This window comes from Gorilla gorilla, chromosome X (assembly GCF_029281585.2).
Source record: "Gorilla gorilla gorilla isolate KB3781 chromosome X, NHGRI_mGorGor1-v2.1_pri, whole genome shotgun sequence".
Lineage (NCBI taxonomy): Eukaryota > Metazoa > Chordata > Mammalia > Primates > Hominidae > Gorilla > Gorilla gorilla.
The window spans coordinates 24,203,168-24,229,349 of NC_073247.2; the positions used below are offsets into that span (position 1 = coordinate 24,203,168).

General features: G+C 39.4%; 1 protein-coding gene across 5 annotated transcripts in view; it reads left to right on the top strand.

The window, feature by feature from the left end:
• Window positions 1–26,182, top strand: part of OFD1 (OFD1 centriole and centriolar satellite protein) — a 34,612-nt gene that overhangs the window by 458 nt on the left and 7,972 nt on the right. For 2 of the 5 annotated variants that reach the window (XM_004063815.4, XM_019019446.4), the window contains exons 2-17: window positions 149–247; window positions 1,381–1,581; window positions 3,757–3,825; window positions 3,913–3,943; window positions 9,345–9,449; window positions 11,249–11,385; window positions 11,711–11,884; window positions 14,362–14,468; window positions 16,187–16,306; window positions 18,304–18,377; window positions 20,094–20,185; window positions 21,518–21,707; window positions 22,597–22,727; window positions 23,273–23,384; window positions 25,051–25,656; window positions 26,021–26,147. In XM_004063815.4, the coding sequence (XP_004063863.2) occupies window positions 149–247; window positions 1,381–1,581; window positions 3,757–3,825; window positions 3,913–3,943; window positions 9,345–9,449; window positions 11,249–11,385; window positions 11,711–11,884; window positions 14,362–14,468; window positions 16,187–16,306; window positions 18,304–18,377; window positions 20,094–20,185; window positions 21,518–21,707; window positions 22,597–22,727; window positions 23,273–23,384; window positions 25,051–25,656; window positions 26,021–26,147 (2,375 nt within the window). Of the gene's footprint in view, window positions 1–148; window positions 248–1,010; window positions 1,200–1,380; window positions 1,582–3,756; window positions 3,826–3,912; window positions 3,944–9,344; window positions 9,450–11,248; window positions 11,386–11,710; window positions 11,885–14,361; window positions 14,469–16,186; window positions 16,307–18,303; window positions 18,378–20,093; window positions 20,186–21,517; window positions 21,708–22,596; window positions 22,728–23,272; window positions 23,385–25,050; window positions 25,657–26,020; window positions 26,148–26,182 lie in introns of those variants that run through there. The other 3 variants (XM_055376007.2, XM_063703288.1, XM_019019447.4) reach the window with 3 other exon arrangements.

Sequence of the window (26,182 nt, forward strand, 5' to 3'; positions counted from 1 at the left end):
CTTCTCGGGCGGAAATAAAGTCTTGTTTTGTGTTCGTTAAACTTTCGTCGCTAGGCCTCTTATGGCTTCCCCGGAGGCCACTGGTCTGTTTTCAGACGTTCACGTTCCCTCTGCCCCGCAGGTAACCTATAACCATTTTGTCTTTTAGTCCAACATGTTCACCGTGGCTGATGTGTTGAGTCAAGATGAACTGCGCAAAAAGCTATACCAGACGTTTAAGGATCGGGGTATACTGGATACACTCAAGGTATCGGATTTAGGCGTATCTGTGTCATAACTTTTACAAGTGTAACCTGTAACAGGTAGTTCAAATTCAATCAAGGTTTAGGTTTTAATAATCGTATGATACATAGATTGTATTGGTGAATTACATTTTTATATTCCCGAATAACTCTGTATCCTGAAACATTACAGTCTCTTGAAAATGTTTGAGAAAATGTTGAGTTTGAGTCGTCTTAAAGGAGCATATTCAAATAATTAATTGAACTGACAATAAGATAGGAGAAGGAAATATTTATATAATGAACACAGTAAGATTAGGCTTGTTTTATAAATATGGCTTATAGGTTCCTAAATTAATAAGTGGGTTTGTAATACATTTGGATGAAGGACATTGACACCATATAGAAAATACTAGTGTGCTGCTTAATAATAGTTTGGGAAATGAAAAATTTCATCTTTAAACTGTATTGAAATGTATGAATGTTTAATTTGGGCAGAAAATACCTATTAGTATGCTTTATATTTGGATTAACAGCCAGGAGTAGGATTAGCTCAACGTGTTTTCATTGAAATATGCATTTCAAAAGCGTATTTTACGTTTAAAATATGTAGCTATATCCTGTGTATGTATCCTTTTTTAATTTAAATTATATGGTGAGCATTTCCCTGCTTCCTTAAAAGTTTTTTGAAATCTTCGTTTTCAGTGGCAACAGGCTTATCTTTGGATATTTTTGTAATGTATATAGCAGTCCCCTGTTGTTGAATATTTTGGTTATATTCTCCAACAGTCCACAGAGGTGTGATGAAGTGGCAGAATTTTTTCCTATACTTAATATCCCAATCGTAAGCTGCTGAAATGGGCTTCTAGGGAAGTGAAGTTTTGAGTCTGCAAGCGGATCTGGCTAACCACCCGTTTCATTTGGAAGCTGGGGAAAGAAAGCTTTTTCTAGAACCCACTGGACTGCTTGTCTCACGGGGTAAGACAAAGTGTGCAGGGGAAGGTTTCTAACTTCTGGCCATGGATCTAGAACCATTATGGAAATAGAAGGAAGGTTTCCAATGAATGTAGCTCATCTGTGTATATCTCTAATGAAACAATCCTGCTGAAATTTCTTTCCCTTGTGTTTCTTTTTTATTTTTGTTTTTATTTTATGCTAGACACAACTTCGAAACCAGCTAATTCATGAGTTGCTGCACCCTGTATTGAGTGGAGAACTGCAGCCTCGGTCCATTTCGGTAGAAGGGAGCTCCCTCTTAATAGGCGCCTCTAACTCTTTAGTGGCAGATCACTTACAAAGATGTGGCTATGAATATTCACTTTCTGTTTTCTTTCCAGAAAGTGGTTTGGCAAAAGAAAAGGTAAAGTCTTTTCTGTTTCTGAAGTTTTTATTAACAGGTTCTTCCTCTGCTGACAGTAAAGTTTTGTATGATAGCTAAGTGCTCCTCGACTAGGTCCGTTTCTATTTCCTCTTTGAATTCACATTGTACCTGCACATAATATATTTGTTATATAACAAGTGGGTACTAAATTTGAAATTAATTTCTTGGCATCTCATTTAGTCTCACGTAAAACAGTGATGTATAGAATCTCTAAATGTTTCAGACCTATAATTGATCTATCTATCCTCTATCTTGTCTAATAAGACTCTGCCAATCTGCTGAATGTCTGCTGTAAGCTTGGCACTGTGATAGGCACACTGCAGATGTTTTGTGTGTTACGGATGAGGAACCAGACTCTGGAGAGGTGAATCAGTTTGCCCAACATCAAGTAACTTTTAAGTGACAATGCAGGGTGGTAAATCTAGATCTCTAACATGAGCTCTTTTTTTCCTGCACTAGTTTCTTCAGATGTTTCTCTTCTTTGTAATTAGATAAGTGAGAAATACGTAATTTAAAAAATCTGTAAAGTTCTCAAATATTAAAAACACTTGTTTTATTTATTTTTTTTACTACTTTTCTAATTATTTTAACTATATATCTTCACCATTACTGTTGAACATTAGTACTACTTTATTATTTTAAAGGCAGATACAGCAGACTTTCCCTGTGGATATGTGCGTGTTTTTTTTTTTTTTTAATAGACTTTATTTTTTCAGAGCAGTTTTGGGTTCACAGCAAAGTTAAGTGGGAAGTACAGAGAATTCCCATATACCTGCTGCCCCTACGCACTCATAGCCTCCCCCACTGTCAACATCTTGCATCAAGGTGGTACATTTGCTACAATCTATAAGCCTACCCTGACATGTCATTATCACCCAGAGGCCATAGTTTACAGTGAAGGTTGCAGTGAGCCGAGATCATGCCACTGCACTCCAGCCTGGGTGACAGAGCGAGACTGTCTCAAAAATAAAATAAATTTCACTCTTGGTGGTGTTCATATGTTTTTACTTTCTTTGTGTTTTCTGTAATTATCCAAAAGTTTCATATTCCAAAGTTTTAGTGACACAAAGAAGCTTAGTACAGTATTTGAATGAAAACTTAAATAATTTGCATTTCTTCATAAGCAACCAAATTTTATTTGTCAGCATTAGGAATTTATTTATTAATTTATGTTTTTGAGACAGAGTCTTGCTCTGTTACCCAGTCTGGAGTGCAATGGCACAGTCTTGGCTCACTGCAACCTCAGCCTCCTGGGTTCAAGCAATTCTCCTGCCTCAGCCTCCCAAGTAGCTGGGATTACAGGTGCCCACCACCACACCTGGCTAACTCTTTTATTTTTAGTAGAGAGGAGGTTTCACCATGTTGGCCAGGCTGGTCTCGAATCCTGACCCCAGGTGATCTGCCCACCTCAATCTCCCAAAGAGCTGGAATAACAAGCATGAGCCCTCGTGTCTGGCCTGGAATTCATTTTTGATACATCATTCTCTAACTTTCTAATCACTTTATACTTATTGTGTAATAGTCAATAATACAATTATATAGCAGGAATTAATCCCATTCATACAACTTAACGGTTTCTACTAATGTAAAATGCCCATGCAGAATATTTACTTTAAGGGAAAACCAATTGAAAACAAATATCAGTGTTCTCAGAGCAGACATAGTGAATGGTATATACTGTAGTAGAAATATATTTTAATAGCTACCCAAAATGTCTGTTTAACAATATTTTACATACACTTTAATTACGGTTTTAAGGACAGTAAAAATCTATTTACATTTTTAAACAATGAATACTTTTTAAAAAATTGTAATTGAATGACCCAGGAACTCAGTCATGTATTCATTGGTTCATCAGATATTTCAGTGTCATCTGTAAGGCATTAAACATTTCTGTTAGGCATATCATCTTTGATGTGAAGTACTTAGAAGTTAATTAGATGATAAAGATATTTTATCCTTTTGACCTTGATATGTTTATAGTAATTTATTTAACGGTGTAAGAAAGAGCTTGAAATTTGCTTTATTAGCATAGTTATAATCTTATTTAATCTGAAGGATGTTTCTTAATTTCATATTCAGAAACATATCCTAATTTATCATTTAAACACTGATATAAGAATATGTCTACTTAGTAACCTATTTTTTCTTAAGGTATTTACTATGCAGGATCTATTACAACTCATTAAAATCAACCCTACTTCCAGTCTCTACAAATCACTGGTAAGATGGCTTAGTTTCTGTAATCTACTTTGGTTTGTTAATTATAACTGAATAGCTGAATAAAAGTGAAATATTTTCTTTTAACAGGTTTCAGGATCTGATAAAGAAAATCAAAAAGGTAGGAGCCGTCATCTTTGTAGAGAACAGCAACAGTTTTCTATGTACTTTTTCCTCTAAAAGAATGAAGCAAATTTTTAGGGAGAAGAGTAAAATTTAATTTGATTTAAATTATTTGATTTCTGCAGGTCATTTCCCCTATATTTCCATTTTTGTAATAACTTTTAGATATTCAAATAAAAAAACTGCAGACAGTATCAAAGGCCCTACAGACAGGCTGAAAGATACTGTTTGTAAAAATACCTACTGTTGGGAATATTTCTGCAAAAAAAAAAAAAACAAAAAACTAATAACTTTTAGGCTAAGTGTCTTTGTATACTAGGTATCCCTCTCAAGTATAATTGGTAGGGTATTAGATGTATTAATATTTCCTTAAAGAATGAGAGTTGTGTTCAGTAATGTGTTATATATCTTTTGTTCTTAAATGTTTATACAGGCCGGGCGTGGTGGCTCACGCCTGTAATCCCAGCACTTTGGGAGGCTGAGGCGGGTGGATCACCTGAGGTCGGGAGTTCGAGATGAGCCTGACCAACCTGGAGAAACCCCGTTTCTACTAAAAATACAAAAAAATTAGCTAGGCGTAGTGGCGCATGCTTGTAATCACAGCTACTCAGGAGGCTGAGGCAGGAGAAAGAATCGCTTGAACCAGGAAGGCAGAGGTTGCGGTGAGCCGAGATCACGCCATTGCACTCCTGCCTGGGCAACAAGAGCAAAACTCCGTCTCAAAAAAAAAAAAAAAAAATGTTTATATAGACCTAATAAATTGCCTTAATTTTGGCCTTGATAATAGCCATTCATAGAGTCCATAACTACTGTGGGTTTCAGGCCATTGGTTAGACTTGATGATGGGCTTTGTAGCATGAACATAAGCTGGCAACTTGGCTTTGATGCATAGTTATTCTTTAGGTCTTTTAAAATAATCTGTTAGTAATAGTCCTTTTGTGTTGGTACACCCTTGGGTTTTGTCTGTTGCCTGCACTATCATCCCCACAAGGACATTCATTTATTCATCCATTCATTCGCCAATTCATTTAGAACTTAATCATTTGAATACTTATTTTCTGCCAGCCATTAAGTCTGTGACTTAATCGCCAAGTCTCTTGGTAGTAATGTTAGCAGAATATAAATAAATTGGAGCACAAGATATTCTGGACTGCCCGCAAACTAGACCATCTCTACTGAAGTTCAGTATGGTAAATGATCCTATATTCTGTACTCGTCCAGTGTAACTCTCTGTGATTATGGAAATGTCTGTATCTATGCTGTTTAATGTGGTAGCTGCTATCCTCATGTGGCTTTTGAGCCTTGAAATGTGGCTAGTGTGACTGGATAACTGAATTTTTAATTTACATTTAATTAGCTACACGTGCGTAGTGGCTACCATATTAGCATAATTCTGAGGTATATAGCTAGTATCTTTTGCTTAACTATTACTTCAAAAGGAAATTTATGGCTTGAAGGGATATTAAGAAATAATCTATGGGCCAGGCACGGTGGCTCATGCTTGTAATCCCAGCACTTTGGGAGGGCAAACCCGGCTGATCACTTGAGGTCAGGGGTTCAAGACCAGCCTGGCCAACATGGTGAAACCCCATCTCTACTAAAAATACAAAAATTAGCCAGGCGTGGTGGTGAGTGCCTGTAATCCCAGCTACCTGGGAGGCTGAGGCAGGAGAATCGCTTGAACCGGAGAGGCGAAGGTTGCGGTGAGCCAAGATAGCGCCACTGCACTCCAGCCTGGGTGACAGAGCTGGACTCCATCTCAAAAAAAAAAATCTATGTAGTTACTATAGATACATTATCCTTAAAAGTAGTTTTTCCATGGCCGGGCGCAGTGGCTCACGCCTGTAATCCCAGCACTTTGGGAGGCTGAGGCGGGCAGATCACGAGGTTGGGAGAGCAAGACCATCCTGGCCAACATGGTGAAACCCTGTCTCTACTAAAATACAAAAAAAAGTTAGCCAGGCCTGGTGGCGTGCACCTGTAGTCCCAGCTATTTGGGAGGCTGAGGCAGGGAAATCGCTTGAACCCAGGAGGCAGAGGTTGCAGTGAGCCGAGATCACGCCACTGCGCTCCAGCCTAGCGACAGAGCAAGACTCCGTCTCAAAAAAAAAAAAAAATAGTTTTTACACAGTCTCTTTAAATGCATCTGGTTCAGAAAGACATCTGGGCGACAGCCCTTACCAGCTTCACCTAGCATCCCAGTAAAATTTCTGGAAGCCAGAAAAACTATGAGTAGCAGATAGGTCAGGCATCCTAGTGCCAAAATTTGGATAGAACTCTTAGCTAACAAAATAGCTCCTGGTAAGATAAAATTTTTTAAAAAATTGGTGTCTTCTAATTAACTAACAGAAAACATGTAGGAAGATGTTGTGTACTTAACCGTTGTCTGTCCCCTGACTCAGAGACCTATGGTCTTATCCTACCATATCTATGCTCAGGGGATGCTAAGCTGTTGAATGGCCTTGGTACTTTTCCTCCTAGATTCTAGTCACCCATTCTTCCCACTGCTAATTTTCCTTTCAGAGATAATGATATCTGTTATGCGTGTCTGTGTGAAGAGACCACCAAACAGGCTTTGTGTGAGGAACAAGGCTGTTTATTCACTTGGATGCAAGTGGGTTGAGTCCGAAAAGAGAGTCAGTGAAGGGAGATAGGAGAGGGGCAGCTTTATAGGGCTTGAGTAGGCAGTGGAAAGTTACAGTTAAAGGTGGTTATTTATTGTTAGCAGGGGAGGGGGTCCCAAGGTGCATGGTGGAGAGATCTTGGGACTCATTGTCCAGAAGAAGAATGTCACAAGGTCGATTGATCAGTTGGAGCAGGGCAGAACAAGTCATAATGGTGGAATGTCATAAGGTTGGTCAGTCAGTTAAGGCAGGAGCTGTTTCACTTCTGTGGTTTTTTAGCTGGCTCCTGTAGGCCATCTGGACGTATATATGCAGGTTACAGGCGTTACAATGGCTGAGCTTCGGCTCAGAGGCCTGACAATATCCAGAAAATGATGTGCACAAAATTTGGATGAGGGAAGAAAATTTGGACATTGGCCCTTTGCTTTTTGGAAGTTAAAATTCTTATCTGCAGTTGGCAAAAGAATAAGACATATACATCAATGGGGACGGAATTAGGAAGTCCAGAAATACATCCACACAAATATAGTCAATTGATTTTTTTTTTTTAACAAAGATGCAAAGGCAATTCAATAGAGGAAAGATAGTCTTTTCAACAAGTGGTGCTGTAACAGTTGGATATTCATATGCACAAAAATGAACCTAGACACAGATCTTATTTATTATACCTTACACAAAAACTAACTCAAAATGAACCATAGACCTAAATGTAAAATGCAAAACTATAAAACTTCCAGATGAGAACAGTAGAAAGTCTGTGTGATCTTGGGTTTCGTGATGAGATGTAACACCAAGAGCAAGATACATGAAAGAAAAAAGTAGATCAGTTAGACTTTATTAAAATTAAAAACATCTCTGTGAAAGACACTGTTCTTTTTGTTTTGTTTTGTTTTGTTTTTGAGACGGAGTTTCACTCTGCCACCCAGGCTGGAGTGCAGTGGCGTGACCTCGGCTCACTGCAGCCTCCGCCTCCTGGGTTCAAGTGATTCTCCTGTCTCAGCCTCCTGAGTAGCTGGAACTACAGGCGCCTGCCACCACGCCTGGCTAATTTTTTTGTGTTTTCAGTAGAGATGGGGTTCACCATGTTGACCAGGCTGGTCTCGATCCCCTGACCTCAGGTGATCGCCCGCCTCAGCCTCCCAGAGTGCTGGGATGACAAGCGTGAGCCACTGCACCCTGCCAAAAGACACTGTTAAGAGAATGAAAGACCCAATGTCAAAACCCATAGAGCTTTACATCATCAAGAGTGAACCTTAATGTTTGCAAATTTAGGTCAGGTGATCCCAGGATGGTATGCAGACTGTAACAAAATCTAATCCCCTTCCTGAAGGGAGTGGGGGTGGGGGAAAAGGTGCTGAGCTAACTACTGTTTTTAGTTCCAAGAAACTAAACATTTCTTAAGTAATTTATGCTTGTGGTTTAAAACAAAGTTTCAAACTATTCAGAAGGATATAAAGTGAAAGCAAAGTAGCAGTTTCTGCCCATGTTCTCTAATCTCACGCTCCACTGATAACTAGAATTAACAGTTTCACTCCACTGGTAACTAGAATTAACAGTTTCTTGTTTATCTTCTAGAATTGTTTGAGGTTAAAACTATGTATTTGTAATTAAAACACAATCAATTGGGATTATATCATAGATACTGTATGCAATTTGCTTTTTTTAATCCACCAATGTATCTTTCTGTAGCAGTATAGACTAATTATTTTTAAATAATGTATTTAACCCCCTATTGATGGAGATTTGGTTGTTTTATTGTTTGCTTTTTGCCATTACAGGTAACCAATGTGCAGTGTGCACTCTTTGTGCCCTTGTGAAACTATACCTGTGTAAATTCATAGAAGTGGAATGACTAGATTAAAGGGCACATGCATTTCGAATATATATAAGCACTGACAAATTTCTCTTCCAAGTGAATGAGTATAGCTATATATCCACTCCTTTGCCAACACTTAGCATTATACAAGTTTTAATCTTAGGAGTGTTACAGGGAAAATAATGGTTTCTCTGTTGTATTAATTTGCATTTATGATTTTGTTCATGTTTATTCAGCATCTAAAAATTGTGTTCATCTTTGACAATGTAGTTTTTTCTGCAAACTGTCCATGTTTTTCCCCATTTTTCTGATTTTTTTTTTTAAAACTGATTTGTAAGAGTTCTTTGATGTAATGAAAATGTCATCACTTTAGTCTTGGTTATGCCTCCATATTATTGCAACTATTTTTCCCAGTGTGTTTTTTTTTATTTTATGCCATATGTAAGTTTTCAGTTTTTATGTAGTTAGATTGATAAATATTTCTCCTTATTCCTTCCAGGTTCTGTATCATGCTTGGGAAGGCCTTTTCTCAGATTTATTAAAAGATATGACTGGGCACAGTGGCTCATGCTTGTGATCCCAGCACTTTGGGAGGCCCAGGCAGGAGGATTGCTTGAGGCCATGAGTTTGAGACTAGCCTGGGCAACATAGCAAGACCCTGTTTATACAAAAAGTAAAATTAGCTGGGCGTGGTGGGTGGTGGTGTGCGCCTCTAGTCCCAGCTAGTTGGGAGACTGAAGTAGGAGGATTGCTTGAGCCCAGGAGGTCGAGGCCGCAGTGAGCCATGATTACACCACTGCACTCCAGCCTGGGTGACAGAGCAAGACTTTTGTCTCTAAAAAAAAAAGGAAAGATATACAATGTAAAAAATGATAATGTCCTAAAACTAAGATTGTAAAAACAGTGACTGAGCAGTGGTTGAAAGTTCTGAAACAAATCTGTATGCATATGTTTTTTAGGTTTTCTTATGCATTTTTTAAAAGAATTGGCAGAATATCATCAAGCTAAAGAGAGTTGTAATATGGAAACTCAGACAAGTTCGACATTTAACAGAGATTCTCTGGGTAATTATAGCCTTCTTTCTTAATTTCAGTTCTGCTGTTTTCATTTTGAATGAAGGAAATTATCTGATTTACCATATTGTGTGATTGCTCCTTGAACTGGAGGGATGCAGCCGGCAGGCAACAAGGGAATTCATTTCTGGAATCATCTTGGGGGACCAGGAAGTGCACTCCAGTGTCATTCCCTAGCCTCATGAATGCCAGGGCTACACTGGCCAAATCATGCAGGGATTCAAAGGCCCATATTCTTCCTTGTTTGTTGAGTTTGACTTCTCTTAACTGGGAAGTTCTTCCTCGTGTCTTGTCTAACTTTACAGCCACCCAGTTAGAAGATTATAAACTACTTGCTTTGCAAAGTACTAGAGAAGTCAGTGACTTATCACTTCATTTTATAGTTGAGGAAACCGAGGTCCTCAGAGGAAGAGCAACTTGGAAACACTCAGTCTGCATCAGAACTAATAGTGGAGTCCAAGTTCTCCCATCCATGATCTGGAGCTTTTTGTACTATCCAGCTGGTCTGCAGTACCATCCTGTCTGTCAGTTTCGTGCTCAGTAGAGATGGGAAACAGCTGTTTAAAACGATATGCTTAATGGATTTCTTGGCCCTTCCTTACTCTTAAATAGTAACTTGCAAGAAGATAAGTTCATAATTCATAAAATGTATTATATGACTATGCCTTTAATTAAGTGTATTTTTAATTCAATTAGAAACATATTACTTGCTAATTATCAAGCAGTGCTGTTCAGTGGTGTGAGCCACATACATAATTTTAAATTTTCTAGTAGCCACGTTGAAAAAAGTAAAAAGAAACGGGTGAAATTTGTTTTAATAATATATTTAACCCAATACATGCAAAATATTATTTCAGCATATATTCAATATAAAAAATACTAAGATATTTCACATTTATTTTTTGCACTGTCTTTGAAATCTCATGTGTTTTTTACATTTAAAGCACATCTCAGTTGAGTCTGGTCACATTTGAAGTGTCAATGGCCCCATGTGGCTGGAGAGTCCTGTATTGGACAGCATCTGGAAAATACAGAAAAGTAGATGGAAAAACATGTCTAAAGTCATCCCTACCAGAGATAAACACTATCGATGTTTTAATCTACTTCTGCCAGCCTTTTTCCGCTCTGTGCATACTTTTTGGGCGTTATACACGGTTGAGATTGTACTCTGGGTTCAGATTTGCACTTTGCTATGTGGTTGATTGTGATCCATAGTTGGTTTGAGGGCCATGGACTAAGGGAAGAGTCAGTAGACCTCACTTTAATCCTGGTTATGCTGTCATGTAGTCACTTATTAAGCTATATCAGCATTTGTTCTTTATCTGTAAAGGGGAGGGGTTGATATACGTGATCTTTGATTCTTTTAAAGTTATTGTTTTGAATATGTAAGTCAGCTTTAACCAGAGTCCAATAAAGAGCTCTCTGCCTTAGCACTTAGAGAGTAGGAAGAGACTCCAGTATTTTCTGACTTAAACTGCACTCTTGGCTTTCTTTTTCCTCTAACATTTCATGATGAACATTTTCAAACATACAGAAAAGTTGAAACAATTTTAGTGAACACTTGTATACCCACCACCTAGATGTCACTATTACACTTGTGTTATACTTGCTTCATCATTTTTATCTGTCCGTCCATTCATCCACCTTCCTTTTTTTGTATTTCAAAGTAAGTTGCAGATAATCCCTACACTTTCCCGTAAGTATCCTCTTTACTTTTGAACCAGAGGTCTGGCGTCTTACGCACCTGACGATGTTTCTATGTCCTAATTTGATGTGTTATTTTTTAATAGCTGAGAAGCTTCAGCTTATTGATGATCAGTTTGCAGATGCTTACCCTCAGCGTATCAAGTTCGAGTCTTTAGAAATAAAGCTAAATGAGTATAAGAGAGAAATAGAAGAGCAACTTCGGGCAGAAATGTGTCAAAAGGTAAGCTTTGTCTTGTTACTGTAAACAAGAGTGATGTTTTTGTTTGTCTTCTAAAGTCTTAACCATAGGTATATGGGAAAATATCTAGAACTTTTAATAACGAATGGGATACTGTACTGTTGTGCAAATTTTTTTTTTATTTCTGATGACATTTGTTTATGCCTTTTGAGTGAATCCTACAAATACAGTGAATGAGATAAAACTAACATGAAATAAATATATTTGGACAGAGCATTAATGTTAAACCTAGATGTAGAGAGAGAACTTGTTCCTGTTTTTATAGTATAATAGTTGGTATTTTTAATTTTTTGTGATCAATTTGCAGTTGAAGTTTTTTAAAGATACCGAGATAGCAAAAATTAAAATGGAAGCAAAAAAAAAGTATGAAAAGGAGTTAACCATGTTCCAGAATGATTTTGAAAAAGCTTGTCAAGCAAAATCTGAAGCTCTCGTTCTTCGGGAAAAGAGTACCCTTGAAAGAATTCACAAGCACCAAGAGGTGGTATTTACAAATATTTTATGGGTGGCTATTTCCTGCAGCTATTAGTAGGTTGGCTCAAGATCCAGGAACAGGATGGTACAGTTGATGGAACAAGGCCCCAGAAGAGCAATAGGGACTGGGGCCAAGAGTGCAAATAGAAGGATGGTCCTTGAAAAGGATACACAAATTTGCTTCCTCTGAGACTGATGGAAAGGCGAGAACTGTGGAGGTGAACAATCAAGTTGGGATTATGAGAAACACACCCTAAATAAGCTCCATCTCCTCAGGCAGATTAGAGGGTTAGATCTTGGGTTTTAGGAGCAGATTGGAGTTGCAGAGTAGTTCCTGTGGGTAAGGGAAGAACAGCCCTTTAATGCAGAGAGGACTGATCACCTGTATTGAGGGCTCAGCTGTGGTTGGGGGAGCCTGGAATTGAGAGAGATCAAACCAGGTGCTTGTAAGTGAGTTTTCTGTTCTAGTTCTGGGGAGGATTTGTAAGTATCTCTCTGTCCCTTTCAGTGAGGGTGGAAAGATGGAGATGCTTGGGAAGTGGAGCTTTTCAGAGCCTTATTTGACTAGAGAAAGGCAGCCTACTTAATCGAAGATTCTGGGGCTCTCTTGGGTAGTGAAGCGAAGCAGAGGAGAGGGCAGGTGGCTGCTAACCTAGGGGGAAAGGGAGGGTTGAGTGGCAGTCTCAGTGATCAAGGACTCGATCTGGATAGACTGGTAGGTGGAAGAATGAGGATGGTCCAAGATTACAGAATTGCAGGATGAGGTTTCAGGTGGAGACTAGAAACCAAATGCAGTATGCTGCCATTGGAGAGAGCCATGGAAATGAGCAAGGGTGAAGGTCCCTGGGGTAAAGGAGTCACCACAAGGGTCATCCATGTGACCATTTGATCTTGTCACCCCAGAAAGTAACTGGACAGGAGACAGAGAGGGTGAGGAGTGAGAGGGAGTCCATGTTGGCAAGCAGGATTGGATCTACTCCTTTAAATCATATTCCTTTCCCAAGGGCGTGTCTTAGACCAAACTAGATTTACAGCACTATTTCCAACATACATCCAGAACTACTGCTGTCAGATGTTGAAAGTAGGAATGCTTCCCCCTAGTGTCCACTCTTGCTTGGGGCTTCTCAATAAGACCTAGTTGTTTAATGCTAAGGGCACCCCCTCTAAAATTTTGTATAGCATTTCCGGGAATTGGGTTTGCTTCAGCTATAAAAATGAATGTCAGAAGCACATATCTTTGAGATGATTGGATTGTGTTTAGACTAATAACTTCAACCTTCAAGATAGGTGACTGATTAGATCCCTGTTTATTTATCTGATCATCTGAAGGCTTTGAAGAAGATTATCATCCTCATAAGAAGCACCATATCTTTATTCCCTCACCTGGACTGTCCATCCCCTTCTCTCCCTGATAAAAACCATAGTGTCTTTCAAGACCCAGCTTGGATGTCACCTGGGTGATGCCGTCCCTGACTCCCACTGAGCGACCCATTTAGGCCTCATTCCTGCATCAGTCTTTATGTACTTCAGTTACAAAATCATCACATCTTAGTGTGATTGTTTCTCACTCCCTGATTAAATTGTGAGGTCTTTAGAGATGAGGACTATATCTGTCTACCTTTTTATATCCAGTTCCCAGTATGCTGCTTGACATGTCATAGGTAGTTAGTAAATTCTTTCTCTGTGAACACACAAATGGAAGGATGGCCCATTCTTTTAGGAGTTCATATGAGCTTGCTAACTCTGAATCAGAATGACCCGTGAACTGAAACATTCAGACGACACCACCACTAAAAACCATGGGGATTCAATTCTTTTGGAGTTTTACTGCTGAATGTACATTTTGCTTAATTTTTCTTCCTGGGGAACTTGCCAAAATTTAGGTAAGGGCGCCAGGTGTGGTGGCTCATGCTTGTAGTCCCAGCACCTTGGGAAGCCAAGGCAGGCATATCGCTTGAGTCCAGAAGTTCAACACCAGCCTGGGCAGCATGGCAAAACCCCATCTCTACAAAAATACAAAAAATCAGCCGGACTCGGTGGCGTGTGCCCGTAGTGCCTGCAGCTACTCGGTAGGCTGGGGTGGGAGGACCCCTTGAGCTTGGGAGGTGGAGGTTGCAGTGAGCCAAGATCACCCCACTGCACTCCAGCCTGCGTGACAGAGTGAGACCCTGTCTCAAAAAAAAAAAAAAAAAAAAAATTTTTTTTAGATAAGGGACTGAGAGATGTTAAAGAACTAAATAGCATAAATTTCACATGGCATGTTAGGACTGTAGGGTAATGGTAGTTTAACAGTCATTGGGGGAGTAAATTTTTATGCAACTAGAATACGCAAAAAGCATACCTTGAGTCGGAATCTCTTGAAGGTGAAATTGTTATCCTAAATGTCTGTACTTTGCTTTTTGGAATGTAGGAAGCAGTATATTCATTCAAATCTGTTTTGTTTTCATTAGCTTGCTTGCTAAAAATTAATGCTTTTCTATACAGATTGAAACAAAAGAAATTTATGCTCAAAGGCAACTTTTACTAAAAGATATGGATTTGCTAAGAGGAAGAGAAGCAGAGCTGAAGCAAAGAGTTGAAGCTTTTGAATTGTAAGTAATGCATGTTCATTTTGGATATTCAGAATGATGAGATTAAAAAGAATTACTAAATATATGTCTAAATATTCTAATGTTCATTGCCAAGTAGAGTTCTTATTTGTAAAGGGGATATCACCTAGAAGGTACAAATTAAGAGGAACAAACACTAGGGTTTTGTTTTTGAAATATTAAACATTAAGATGAAAAGACGAATGAGATGCTATCATCAGGCTACAGTAAGACCAGACAGATTATTTGGAGAAGCTGTTAATACTGGAACAGATCGTATTGTTTTGCAGTTACATTCAGTCCCTCAGGTCTGATAGTTCCGTGTGTGTATGTATAGTAACTGAATTCCATATATCCAGGCCTGCAGCTTTTACCAGCTGTGTGCTCGGAAAAGGAAGTATGGTGGTCCAACTTGACTTGTACTTGGTGAAACCATTTCTTTGTTACTCATTTTTTCTAAGTGCTTACAAATGTTTCATCCTTCAGATCTTACCTGGGATTGATGGCAAGTTCACCTGTCTATAGTTTGTGCAATAAGCCTTCTCTTCCTTTGGGAATCTGCTATTGACACCCATAGATACTCCAGGAATCTTAGTTCATTAAAGAATTTGTCTCCATTAATGTTTTTTTCTCACTTCTATAGGCTTGATTTGTTTGATTTCAACTCTATGTCTACCTTACTCTCTTTTTGGCAATAATGAAAAGGTAAATTGATCAAGAGAGAGAAAATAGGCACAAAATTGGGGCGGAGAGAGTTCATCATTCCTTTACCTCCATTTTCTCTACTCTTGTTCCCTCCTTCTCAGCATATAAACTAAGTAAATGTAGTTTACCTCTCCATGGCTTTCCAGATTACCAGCAGAGGGAGCTAATACCTAGAGCCTTTACCTGTTCTTAGACTAGTCAGCATTTTGTAGCACTTCTCAGGATGGCTGGATCTCACCACCCGTGAACCTACCTCCCTGGCTAAGGAGTTGGTGCTATGGTTGATTTAAAGTCTCACTGTGAAGACCATTCTATTCTTCAGTATTTGGAAGCCCTGATTGATCCATCTATCTTTTTTGCCCTCTCTTTTGGTACTTTTTTCAATATTCAATCAATAGGGTTTTTTGTTTGTTTTGTTTTGTTTTTAAGACACAGTGTCTCTCTGTATTGCCCAGGCTGGTCTCAAACACTTGGGCTCAAGCGATCCTCCTGCGTCAGCCTTCTGAAAAGCTGGGATTATAGGTGCGGGCCACCACACTTGGCTAAAGCTGATTGGTTATTAAATGACAAAAACAAATATTGTACCTTGAATATGTATGGACTAATTAATTAAATCCCACAGTTAGAAACAGCATTATAAAAGATTTAAGCACATAAGTACACTTACTTGTTACTTTGTAACTAATAATATCATTATTTCATCCCAGGATTGATTTTGGCTATTTATCACCTATAACCATTGTTTGAGTGTTTATTTTCAGTGAGAAACCACTTCCCTCTTGAGACTCTCCCACTCCCCTCAGCCCAAAGCACAGTCAGTTCTGCTAGTTTCGATATGCTGTAACTAGGTCAGTTCATAAAATACACTGAGGACTTCTGGCTCTTTCCTTCTACTTCCCAGTAGTGATGTCATGTAGCAGTTTTAGTCTGTGGAACTAGACACATGTGATTTTTTCCTAAATTTGTTAGCTCAGCTATGGTAGTTTATTTACTTTTTATATTTTTGCTAATTTCAGGAACCAGAAGCTCCAGGAAGAAAAACATAAAAGCATAACTGAGGCACTTAGGAGACGGGAGCAGAATATAAAGAGTTTTGAGGAGACCTATGACCGAAAGCTCAAGAATGAACTTCTAAAGTAATTGTTTAGCATTTTTAAATAACTAATATGTTTAAATTAAGTTGGTAGAAACATAACAAAAACTGACAAAGTAGTCTGTAACTTAAGCAAACTTTAGTGTTTGAAAAAAAAAACATAGTTTTATCGATACAGTCAATCCTTTCCTGCATTTGAGTTAGGATAGTTTTTAAAAGATAAGGGCCGGGTGTGGTGGCTCATGCCTATAATCCCAGCACTCTGGGAGGCTGAGGTGGGCGGATCACCTGAGGTCAGGAGTGCAAGACCAGCCTAGCCAACATGGTGAAACCCCATCTCTACTAAAAATACAAAAATTAGCTGGGTGTGGTGATGGGCACTTGTAATCCCAGCTACTGGGGAGGCTGAGGCAGGAGAATCACTTGAACCCGGGAGGCAGACGTTGCAGTGAACTGAAGTTGTGCTACTGCACTCTACTAGCCTGCTTGACAGTGAGAATCCATCTCAAAAATTAACAACAATAAAAAAATACAGAGAAGCACATCCTCTGCACTTCTTATGGCTTCTCTAACATTTATTGTGGGCTGTGATTTGCTTTAATTTTCAGGACACCTTGTGACTTGCTTAGCTTGCATAGTTGATAAGCTGTAAAATTGGAATTATAACCACTTTTAGTTATCTTTTCCTCTACCTCACTCATACAGTCACAAGGATGGGGTTATCTGACAATATATAAATTATACTAGTGGTCATAGTATTTGTCAGTGAACATGTGCCTTGTATTCCTTCAAGATTCAGCAAAGCCAGAATCAAAAGAGCTAAAATTAACTATGTGAGGCAAAAAGTGATATAGGGAAAGGAAAATATGGACAACTATGGTAACTTTGGCTTTTCTGTAGTCTGAGTTTTGTGTATCAGTGAATAATATCTCAGTGCTATGACATTATGCCCATGTGGTAACATTTCTCTTCAGTGTGTGGGAAAGCATCTGGCACATAAAAAGTGCTCAGTTAATATTTGTTGTAAATGTGTCACGAGGAAATGATTCAACTCAGGTGCTCTGGGCATTTCTTATTTGGCCTCTTTTATTGCCTTCCTCATAATTTGTCATCGATATTCCATTACATAGTATTGCAAAGGCTTCTTGAGGTAATCCTTTAAACAAATCCTATTTTTAAAAAATATGGCAGCTTTTTTATCTATTGATTTTGAAATGATGTATTGTACCCACGTCTTCTATGTCAGTTTCTATACTAAAATAGCTAAAATGGAAGTGTCTGTAGTTGCTGAATTTTTAGGAATAAATGAATTAAAGCATGTGTGTTAATTTTACATAGTTACGGAGCTAGTGAACTATTTGGTGTCATTGTGACAGCTTCCACAGGCTGCATGGTGTCTGCCTGGCTTTGGGAATCCTCATATGACTTTGGCAGGTGTTGGAGTTTGGAGGCTTTTCGCCACAGGAGTGCTTCTATTTCCTTTTGGAACCAAAAGGGCAGCTGGTAACAGCTGGGAAAGGGAAGTGAAACTGTGAAAATGTGCCTTTTGGTATTGCTAATCCGGATATAATGCTCTTGGCAGTTGGCTCTCAGGACTGCGCTTAGTCCCTGAGCACAAAAGTTCTTACCTTGGTTGGGGGTGGGCAGATGGTACAGGTGGATTGGAAGTGACTGTCTGATTATCATTTGGGATTGAGTCTGTTGTGTGCTGTGTAAATTTAATTTACCCCTTTGCTCTTTGTGTCAGTTGAGACCAACTGAAAAGTGATTGCTTTCAGTAAGTAACCTTATGATAACACGACGCTTCATTTTGTGTGATTGAGTTTTGGGACCCAGTTTATAGGATCAAGGAAGGGTTTTACTGGGCATTTTATGTTCAGGGGTCATATCCCTGGCTTTAGTATTGAGGACTTTGAAGTTTACACGTTGTCATGTTTAGCGCCCTCAGGTGCTCCTGTGCCATAGATAAGCTCCTGCACTGATAACAGTCTTTCCAGGAAAATGACTGAGGAGCTCATATTTAGTCATTCTGATTCTCAGGTATCAACTTGAACTGAAGGATGACTACATCATTAGAACTAATCGACTGATTGAAGATGAAAGGAAGAATAAAGGTGATGTTTGGGGGGAAAATAAGCTGTATTTTTCAGTTCTGCTGTAGGTTATTAGCTTCCCAAGTTGGGTCTTTTCTGTATTCTAAAAAATACAGCTTACACTTCATTGTTCATACAAAATTACACATTTTTTGTAATTTTAATTTTATAAATTAAAAAAAAAAATCATGGTCTTCACTGCCTTTTGAGGAACCTTCATGTTTAATAGTTTGTATATTCACAAAGGCCAGTGATTTATCATGGATATTTTATCCAACTTTATTTCATATATTTTGATAAATCTGCAATTGTCAGGAACGTAGCAGCAACTTATTGCTGTCAAGTACGTATTACTCCTAACCATGAGAGACTTTATTTTTCACTTACGGAAAACTTTAACTTCTCTGTCCTCTGTGACCTAGTTTCTTATTTCTTTTGCTTCTAATATATTTTTATGCTTTATAATATTTTTACTTGATGTATAACCTTCTGAACTCTTGTGTACATTGGCCTGAGACTATGGAAGTGAATAATTTTTCAATCTTCAGATGTTTTACATTTCAGTGTATTTTTTTTTTTTTTTTTGAGACGGAGTCTCGCTCTGTCACCTAGGCTGGAGTGCAGTGGTGCGATCTCGGCTCACTACAAGCTCCACCTCCCAGGTTCACGCCATTCTTCCGCCTCAACCTCCCCAGTAGCTGAGACTACAGGCACCCACCAACACGCCCGGCTAATTTTTTGTATTTTTAGTAGAGGCGGGGTCTCAGCGTGTTAGCCAGGATGGTCTCGATCTCCTGACCTCGTGATCCGCCCGCCTCGGCCTCCCAAAGTGCTGGGATTACAGGCGTGAGCCACCACGCCCGACCCATTTCAATGTATTTCTAGGAAATTGCTGTAACAAGAAGTTGAAGTTTTGGTGGAAATTTCAAGTAGATTCTTGGGAGGAAACCAGGGTTAGATAGTTGATGTTGACCAGATACCCGATGTATGGCTACTGTCTTTTTTTTTTTTTTTTTTTTAAGAGACAGAGTCTTGCTCTGTTGCCCAGGCTGGAGTACAGTGGCACAATCTCAGCTCACTGCAACCTCTGCCTCCTGGGTTCAAGTGATTCTTGTGCCTCAGCCTCCCAAGTAGCTGGGACTACAGGTGTGCGCCACCATGCCTGGCTAATTTTTGTAGAGAGAGAGTTTCACCATGTTGGCCAGGCTGGTCTCGAACTCCTGACCTCAGGTGGTCCGCCTGCCTTGGCCTCCCAAAGTGCTGGGATTACAGGCGTGAGCCACTGTGCCCAGCCCCTTTTACTATCTTGTGGAGACTAATACTTCTTTTATGCATTAATACCATTACGTATGTAACAAATTATGGTTTGATGATATATCTACATAGACTTGTGTTAGATGAAGTGAAAACTACAAAATAGTAACTACAATATAGTAACAGACAGATCTTTGTCTTCAAGGAAGTTAAGAGCTGTGGGTATTAGGGCCCTGTGCTTTGAGCAGATGGTATAACTCTGGTTAGCATGTATAGCAAGTGGAATTTCACCACATATATGACAGTTACAGCTTCACATCACCTGTTGGGTAACAGGGTTTATTTCTTACTTGCCCGCTACATCTGCTATTTGGATTGTGAAATAGTGGTCATTAGGTCTGACATACTGGCCATAAATATTAAATGGCTTTTGTATTCACTAGGAAAACATTGTGGTGTTTAATTGGTGGGCTCTTTTTTCAGAAAAAGCTGTTCATTTGCAAGAGGAGCTCATAGCTATTAATTCAAAAAAGGAGGAACTCAATCAATCTGTAAATCGTGTGAAAGAACTTGAGGTAATTGTTAAGCATGTTGGTTTTTGAAATAGATTTTAAGCAATATATGAAATTTTAGTCATACATAATTTATCCTAAGTCATCCTCTTGAGATGTTTGGACTGCCATTTATATGGCTAAGAAGGTGTTGGCTGAAGTTAATTCAATAGTTCTTAATTTCAGTCAGTGTCATATAGGAAAGTGTAGATAGAGCTTTGGGTCCTGGAGTCCTGCCCACATCCTGTCTGTGTCTCTAACTGCTTGTGTGTCGCTAGGTAAGTTCTGTGACTGCAGGTTCCTGAGCTGTAAACTAGGATGTTTTCCACATTATAGGGTTGTTGAGGGAATTCAGCAAGCTAACTTATGTGCCTAGTTCATAGCAGGTGGCCATTACTATTAGTTTCTACATCAGCCGGTTGTCTCCTTCCATCAGCAGCAGGTAAACAAAATTCCTGTCATTACATTGTTATCTTACAGATTAAAACAAAATGAGGTACATTTTTCACATATCATTGCTTCTTTACTTTTCTGTTCATTCATGTGCTTGCTGTCTGAAGGATGAAGCTGGAACTTTAGGTACTTACAACATATTTTGTATATAAAATTTATTTTAGCAACTGTGACTTATGTGAGAACTTTGTAGGCTTTTTACTCAAATATGAGATATACTAAGAAAAGGGAAGCACTTCACAACATTTTACAGAATCTTTTTTCCTTTCTTTCCTTTTTTTTTTTTTTTTTGAGACAGAGTCTTGTTCTTTCGCCCAGGCTGGAGTGCAGTGGTGTGATGATCTTGGCTCACTGCAACCAACCTCCACCTCCCGGGTTCAAGTGATTCTCATGTCTCAGCTCTCGAGTAGCTGGGGTTTCAGCCATGTGCCACCACACCCAGCTAATTGTTGTATTTTTAGTAGAGATGGGGTTTCACCATGTTGCCCAGGGTGGTCTCGAACTCCTGAGCTCAAGCAATCCTCTTGCCTCAGCCTCCCAAAGTGCTGCGATTACGGGTGTGAGCCACCATGCTCAGCCATTTTTATCTTACCTTTTATATTTAAAAAATATATATTGCTATGATGTGTGATTATTGTTGGGTTCTTGGTTGCCTCTGGAAAATGGGATGATAATCTTAGAAGGACTTGCTTCATGGGATGGGGCCTATAAAAGTTCTGCCCCAACTGTAGGGCAGAAGATAATTTTCGTTATTGTAGTTAGAGTCTTATTGTAGAGAATCAGACTTCTGTCTAGTGACCTTAATTAAATTGTGACACCATGCTTAAAGGAGCCTGCCAGCTTTTACTTTTGCAGTACTGTAAAGTCATTATTCAAATGTAAATTTTCCTTTTTGAATTTTAGCTTGAATTAGAGTCTGTCAAAGCCCAGTCTTTGGCAATAACAAAACAAAACCATATGCTGAATGAAAAGGTTAAAGAGATGAGTGATTATTCACTACTAAAAGAAGAGAAACTGGAGCTTCTGGCACAAAATAAATTACTTAAACAACAACTGGAAGAGAGTAGAAATGAAAACTTGCGTCTCCTAAACCGTATGTATTTTTCTTTTCTGACTTGCATGTTTTAGTAATTCGCATTAGGTCAGTATTATAAAACTATGCTTTGTACTTGTATAAGGTAGGGGGCTTACATTGGGAAGATTTATAAAATTAAGATTCTTGGATTAAACTCTGCAAACCTGCCTCTAGGTGGTATCAAAGCTTCCCTTGCCCTCTGACTGCTGATTGGGTTTGGCCAGTGGGGACACCAGCCTCTACATACAGTGGCCCTAGGCTGGCCACTGTGCCTCATGGCCAAGTGAGGCCATAGTGCCTGCGATTACCTCTTCCAAGTGCTCTGCACCACCTCCCTGTCTCCAGTGCTGAGAATTTCTCCCTCCTCTGATTCCCCAGGCCCAAGGAGCGCTAACAGTATGGCCCTGTTACTAGCCCACCCAGGGAACTCCACCATCCTTTGTGCATAACCTGAATAAGTCAACCTTTATTAAAGGGTTCTTAGATGACCTTGACTGTGAGAGCCATCTGCCTTCTGCCTGGATCCCAACTGCTGCTGTCAGATGCCCAGATCATATTGGATCCCAGGGCTGTCATCAACAGGTAGACCAGATAGAGAGCTCCTTCTGTGCACAGTAGAGGAGAGAAACAGGCTTTCAGGTTAATTTGAGAATTTGAAAGAGTTCTTTTACTTGGAGTAGGACTCCAAGGGTAATAAAGTTTGCATTAACATGCGCTAAATTCTTTTGTTGTGAAATTTGAGAGTCAGGATTGCTCTGAGCTCATTTAATAGAATTATTATCATATTTATTGAGTCAGTACAAAGCAAAGAACACTTTAAAACCCCTTTAACTGTTTTTGTTAAGTTAAATAAGAAAACTTAAGGTTGGTAATGACTAGGATTTTTTTTTTTTTTTTACCTTCTTAGGCCTAGCTCAGCCGGCTCCTGAACTTGCAGTCTTTCAGAAAGAACTACGGAAAGCCGAAAAGGCTATAGTGGTTGAGCATGAGGAGTTCGAAAGCCGCAGGCAAGCTCTGCACAAACAACTGCAAGACGAAGTGAGTATTGCTCTTCTTCAGTTCTAGTGTGATACCAGTACACTTCATAGTTATGTAAACTTGGCACAAGTCACACTAGTGTAAATCAGATTTATTTTAACATCAAACATTACTCCCCCAAATATGCTAAAGGTATCCTTTCTCATCTGAGAAAATTCTGCAGTGATAACGTGACTTTATATTCGTAATAGTAATAAAATAGAGAAGAAAGCAAACTCACCTAAACATAAAATTTTCTGAGTGCCTGATGGTGCCCACTGTTATCTCTCGATTCTCACCCTGATAAGTATTACAAACATTCACTGTCTTCTGATTTCTGCCTGCATGCCCTAGAGTTCTTTGATATGACTGAAAAAGATGGTGAAGAACTTGTTTGTGTGTTCTGCTTGTGTTTTTTTTAATAGGGACCCTGTTGTTTACTGTCATAAAGCTTCTTGGAATTGGCAGAACAAAAAGAGTACAAACATGATAAGAGAACTTTTCCTTTTGAAGCAAGCTGTGATTTGTTTTACATTGATTTCTTTTCCTATTCTGAATCTTTTCAGATTGAGCATTCTGCACAGCTGAAGGCCCAGATTCTAGGTTACAAAGCTTCTGTAAAGAGTTTAACTACTCAGGTTGCCGATTTAAAATTGCAACTGAAGCAAACTCAGACAGGTTAGAGACATTTTAACCCATAAATATTTTTGTATGTATAAAGCTTCTGGTGTCTGTGAAAATGTAATGATCATAATTTATTGAATATTAATTATTGTTTTAGGGGAAAAGCCATAGAAATATGTGTCATCCTAGAAGTAAAACTCCCTATCCATTTTGGTAATACCGTCTGGATCATCAGCAAAAGTATTTTGCTTCATAGGTGCCTCATGGCTTGGGAGAGTCTCATGCCCCAATAGGAAAGGCGTGGTGGTAACATAGAAGTCCCCACATTCATTCTAGGATTTCATTTTTTATTTGTTACCCCAATGTTAACACCAATTCAGTAGTTTTACGGATTCCTTGATAGATATATAAATATACAGGACAAGCAGGTGGTTTAGCAAAAAGAATATTGCCTTCAGAATCAGAGAACTGTTCTTCTTTTGGACCCGTTTTGAAGTTGTTTGACCTTGGGCATGTTACTTTAACTTCCTTGGGCCTCAATCTCCTCATTTGTAATGGGGATAATAATACCTACTGAGCCATGGTGAAAAAGATGAAATGGGTTTCAGTCCAGTGCCTGGGACATAAAAGACACTCAGGAAATGGTTATTGGTATCATTTTATTATTGTGTCTTCACTGTGGATGCATCTCTGCCCCTTCCTACTTCGTAAGAAGGATATTAAAGTTCAGATACTTTATTCTTCAGTTGCTTTCAAGTTCAAAGAAAGTACGTATGTGTTACCAGTTCAACTGGGTCTGAGCCTTCCTTGTTCCCACCTGCATTGTTTCCTCATCAGCTCCTTGCTCTCCTCTACCAGCACTTGTTTTATTTTTATCTCTACTCGTTTCTGCTTTTTTCTGTTCCTCATTTTCTTTCAGTTCTGTTTGTGAAACTTCTCACAGCTGAAATCATAGCAGTCTCCTATCAATAAAAAATAGTTGAATGAGGATAGAACTCTTTCGCATGCATGTATTGCCGAGGGCAAGCTTCTTTCTTGTAGCATCACGGGGAGGCATTGCAGGAGAGAGGGGCAGGTGCACTGGCTTTGCATTAGGAAAGCTCAGTAGCTTTTAGACCTGCTAACCGTGTGACCCAGCCTCAGTAAGCTTTAGTCCCCCATCTGTAAAATGGGAGCAGTGAGAGTTTCTTGACCACAGTGTTGTTGTGAATGCAGGTCCTCACTTCCTTATATGAAGCTCGGGCCATATGCTGTGGATTTTACAATAGCCCTGGGAGTTCTGAACAGCATCCTATAGTAAAGCACATTAATTATTTTGCAGTCAACTGTATGAATATTCATGCTGGGATAAATAAAGATTATAAATGGGTTTACATCAGCTCAGGTGAAACTTTTCAACCAAATGAATTCAAGTCTGGTTGGGCTTTGCCACCAAATAAATTATGAATAAATTTTCAGTTCTCAGAGCCTTGTGGCTTTCAAAATTGTGCATAATGGATTCTGAAATTATATCGTGTTACAAAAGACATACGAAGCTGTAGCTGGTACAGTAAGCTCTCAGTAAATGTTAGTGGTTATCATTACCATGGCTTCAGAAACTGTATAGCGCAAGTTTGTCCTTATTACTCTTTTCCATTTTTCAAAAAAATAATATTCTCAAGTATATTTTCTTCTCTGCCTTGTCCACTCACTTCTGAAATTGGCTTTTTGTACCCTGCAGCTCTAGAGAATGAAGTGTACTGCAATCCAAAGCAGTCTGTGATCGATCGTTCTGTCAATGGATTAATAAATGGCAATGTGGTGCCTTGCAATGGTGAGATAAGTGGGGATTTCTTGAACAATCCTTTTAAACAGGAAAACGTTCTAGCACGTATGGTTGCATCAAGGATCACAAATGATCCAACTGCATGGGTGGAGGGTAGTTCCCCTGATTCTGACCTTGAGTTTGTAGCCAATACTAAGGCAAGGGTCAAAGAGCTTCAGCAAGAGGCTGAGCGCTTGGAAAAGGCTTTCAGAAGTTACCATCGGAGAGTCATTAAAAACTCTGCCAAAAGCCCACTAGCAGCAAAGAGCCCACCATCTCTGCACTTGCTGGAAGCCTTCAAAAACATTACTTCCAGTTCCCCGGAAAGACATATTTTTGGAGAGGACAGAGTTGTCTCTGAGCAGCCTCGAGTGGGCACACTTGAAGAAAGGAATGACGTCGTGGAAGCACTGACAGGCAGTGCAGCCTCGAGGCTCCACGGGGGCACTTCCTCCAGACGCCTCTCCTCCACACCCCTTCCAAAAGCAAAAAGAAGCCTCGAAAGTGAAATGTATCTGGAAGGTAAGCCACCCGCACAAAGGGTTGCGGGGTGCTCTGGAGTTGGGTAGCCACCCTGCCCACGACACAGGGTTGCCGTGAGGGTCAGCGGGCCAGAGTGGCAAGGTCTAGTGTTTGGCACACAGAGCTGTTTAGAGAGTGATAGTTGCCTTGCCTTTGCTGCCTGTTGGTTTCCTGCATTTTATTATTGCCGCTGCAATTTAATTTAGGTGCTTGAATCATTAGTTTTGTGGATCTTATGCATCATAATTGGCTATTTGTGAGGATAACAGTTTATTTTCAAACTAATAGAGCTCTTTAGAAACCACGTTGGTATCTTCTCCGTGCAATTGGTAATATTCTTGCCTTGGTTCTTTCTGCACCTTAGGTCTGGGCAGATCACACATTGCTTCCCCCAGTCCTTGTCCTGACAGAATGCCCCTACCATCACCCACTGAGTCTAGGCACAGCCTCTCCATCCCTCCTGTCTCCAGCCCTCCGGAGCAGAAAGTGGGGTAAGTATAATGTTCTGATTGATTAGCTTCAGCTG